This window comes from Morone saxatilis, unplaced genomic scaffold (assembly GCF_004916995.1).
Source record: "Morone saxatilis isolate NCDOM2014 unplaced genomic scaffold, NCSU_SB_2.0 Contig22, whole genome shotgun sequence".
Lineage (NCBI taxonomy): Eukaryota > Metazoa > Chordata > Actinopteri > Moronidae > Morone > Morone saxatilis.
Window position 1 is genome coordinate 20,820,124 of NW_023339785.1, and position 3,460 is coordinate 20,823,583.

Below are 3,460 nucleotides of genomic sequence, written 5' to 3' on the forward strand. Positions count from 1 at the left end.
TCTACTGACCTGTTTCACTTCTGCAACTGAGAATCGGCCCCTCCACCCACACCACATACTTCCTTTATTAGTCTGTACTGAAAATCACAGTTGAGAGTAAGGAGAACAACACATTTTTATATGAGCTGTAAAAACTCTCTATGGTAAGCTAAGTGGCAGAACTCTTCACTGAGGTAAAGGTACCAATACAACATCAAGAAAATACTTGTAAATAAGTACTTCTAAAAACTTACTTAATCCAGTAAAATGATCATATTAAGTATTATCAGCAAAACATATTTAAAGTATCAAAAGTAAAAGTATTAATACATATTGTCATTATATACATATTGATACAGGATTTTATGATTGCAGCTGGTTAAAGGAACCGGGGTGTAGAATTTAGTGGCATCCAGATTGCAACGAACTGAATACTGCTCACCTTCCAAGTGTCTAGGACAAATTATTCTTATTTTCAGGTGATTATACACTGCAAACATATCTTTGAATATTATATTCCTTGTAATATAATACTCCTAAATGTTAGTAGTAGGTCAGTGCTACTTTATGTACAGTTAGGTAGCTTAATGGTTTCTCAACTGAAGGGTCAGGCCTGCTCAAAAGGGTCAAAAAAACACAAAAAGCATAGCTTTACTTTTTTGTGGAATACTGAGGAGTTTATTCAGTCTGGGAATCAAACTGTCGATTTGTTTATCTTATTTGTGCAGCCAAATCATAACAGAAGTTATCTCAGGACACTTTTCATATAAGGCCGGTCTATAACGTACTACTTATAAAATGTATCTAGCTGTTTAGTTGCAGATAACAACTACCTTGCTTCACTCTCCCCTTCCATTCGCAAAGGAGAAACTATGATGGCCAACATGTGAAAAACGCAAATGGCTCTTTCTAGTTTTTGGTTTGTCCATTCTGGGCTACTGTAGAAACATGTGGCCTCCATGCAATCTGTGGCATCTGTAGATATAAATGTATTTTTCTAAGGTAACAAAAACAGAGTGATTATACACTGATAAAATGTTACGTTATATAGTAATGCAGATTTTATTCAACTTTTGCCAATAGATCCTCCTAAATGCTACAAACTGGGCCTTTAAATGAAACCATCTGAGAAGAGGAACAACTCACAGACAGCTGAAACATGAGAAGAGGACTCAACCATACACTGTTTTTTTTTATAGAAGGTCATAAGACTGGTTTTAATAGTTAAAAAAATCAATGTAATCTCAATACAAGAGACACACTGGAATCTCAGCTTCTATTAATTTCAGTAGCAGCATTTCTATGGAACGGTACCTTAGTCAGTGTAATTGGAAACCTGTGTGTTACCCAACTATTTCATGTCAAAATGGCTGCTGTGAAAAGGTTTATTGTCTGCCATAGTGTCAATATTGAACAGGCGGGATAAGTTTGAGTAGTCGTGCACATCCACAAAACCCCAGTGGGATGGGTGCTGGATACAAAGGGAGATGTGAGATGTGTTCATCTAAAAAGTAAAAAGTAAGAACTGTTACAACAGTTCCTTTCGAACCACTGTTGAGAGGAACTTCGAGTGGTTGGATAAATTTCTTGGGAATATCTTTAGAATGTTTGCAGGATATCAGTAACTCAAGGAGCGACGACTTCCTCAAAACACGTCTCTTTCACAATCTCTTTTTAATCACTTTTCCAAATGCTTGAATTCCTTGAAAGCACACGTCAAGCCATGTTCAATGAAAGATTAGTCACATCCTGTAAACTTAAAATCATTTATTGTGCATAAAAATAACAGAACGTTATAAGAAGGCAGAATTTATTTCAGTTTATTTCAATGTGTTTGACTATGTCATTATTGAAACTTCACAACCATGAAGGACTACTGAGAGTCAGGCTTGCAGTTTTATTTGCAGTCTTATTTTTATTTGATTTTAGGGAAGATACTAACTTATGTAAGACAGGGATTACCAACACAATGTGAAACAGGATGCTTACAGCGAAACGAAACAGCTGTTCAACTCTCCTAAAAACAAAAACAATACATAAAAAAAATAATAATTTCACATCCCTCTACGTTTGCAGTCTTGTAATTTTGGCATGTATTATCTTTTTTTTTTTAAACATATATCATCTTGTAGAAAAAGGTTTGCTATTAAAACAGCATAAAGACAATAAAAAGTAAATAAAAACATAGAGACTGGGATTGTAATGTCACTTCTACAGAAGGTGCTGCAGTCTTAGTGATGACAGGACTAGCAGGAGAACAATAGTTGACTCACTGTTTCCAGGATTAAACATATAAGACTTGTACTAATTCAACCTGTCGAGTTAAACAAATGATGATAATGTTCCACGATGTGACGTTAACATGGATGATGTTCCGTTGGCCGAATGGTGAATCTGTGTTACAATTTTCAAAGTGTGTGCATGTTGTTGCGTTTGATGATACACGTTCATGCTAATGGTTGATTGACATGTCATTAGGCCAATAGGCTTAGCAGTCTGAGGTTAATGGGAGGAAGCAGTGCTGTTTGTAGATACCCATAATGCTCTGCTTTAGTACCTCCCTTCACTACAGCTGACAAGGCACAGCTGAACACAGATAAATTAAGAAAAACATACTGAAAAAACGGTCCACATTTTTATAAGCTGAGTGAAATGTTGCTTTTTTTTTTTTTTCCTGGATCAGTTCCAGGTCAGTCTGGGTCCAGGTCTGTGTTTCGGTCTAGGCCTGAGGTCTCAGGTAGGAACGATGTAAAGCTGCTACTGCTGTGCTTTCTTCGCTAGAGCCTCTGCCTCCTGGAGAAAGACAGAGACAGAGGGGGGGAAAGGAAGAGAAGAGGGAGAGTGTGTTATATTAAAATGGAGGATATTGGTTTATATATCCCCTGCCACACCACAGAGGAAAACCCCTCTGTTTCTATGGTAACTGGCACACCTCCCTGCAGTTCCTGTTGTGGCAGAGAGGAGGCACCAGTGTGCAGGAGTGAGAGGAAAGGCAGAAGAGGCCTGCTTGGGCGTAAGGGGTATCATGAACAGATGTATTATGTAATATGTGTGTTTTCTGTATGGAAATCAAACTGTGAGGATAAATATATATTTAGGCACATAAGCTGGTGTTACAGGAAATATGGTTAGGCTGTAGGAATGTAGTTCAAAGAAAGGACAGATATGTGTGTGAGTGTGTGGAGTGTGTGTGTGTGTGTGTGTGTGTGTGTCCCAGGGGTTTTCCCTCCAGTGTCGGGCAGCATATGGGACTTGGCGCTAATGACCACACCTCCACGCCAAAACCTGATTTACACACACACACACANNTGTGTGTGTGTGTTTGTGTTCATAAGCTTACCTTCGAGCCCGGGGGAGCGGTCAGACCCAGAAATGCATAAACAGCGTTGTCCTCTCTGGCATCGAAGAAGGCCTCGTAGTTCTGAGGACAAGGAAGACACAGAGAGAGAACTTTAGATGCAGATCAATAACAGGATGAGCT

The 3,460-nt window shown here is 38.5% G+C and overlaps 1 protein-coding gene across 1 annotated transcript in view; it reads right to left on the reverse strand.

The window, feature by feature from the left end:
* Positions 1 to 1,731: 1,731 nt before the first annotated feature.
* Positions 1,732 to 3,460, reverse strand: part of sh3bgrl (SH3 domain binding glutamate-rich protein like) — a 12,175-nt gene continuing 10,446 nt past the window's right edge. The window contains exons 3-4 of the mRNA XM_035669535.1: positions 3,320 to 3,400; positions 1,732 to 2,772 (exon numbers count right to left, since the gene is read on the reverse strand). Of these exons, the coding sequence (XP_035525428.1) occupies positions 2,737 to 2,772; positions 3,320 to 3,400 (117 nt within the window). The 3' untranslated portion in view covers positions 1,732 to 2,736. The remainder of the gene's footprint in view (positions 2,773 to 3,319; positions 3,401 to 3,460) is intronic.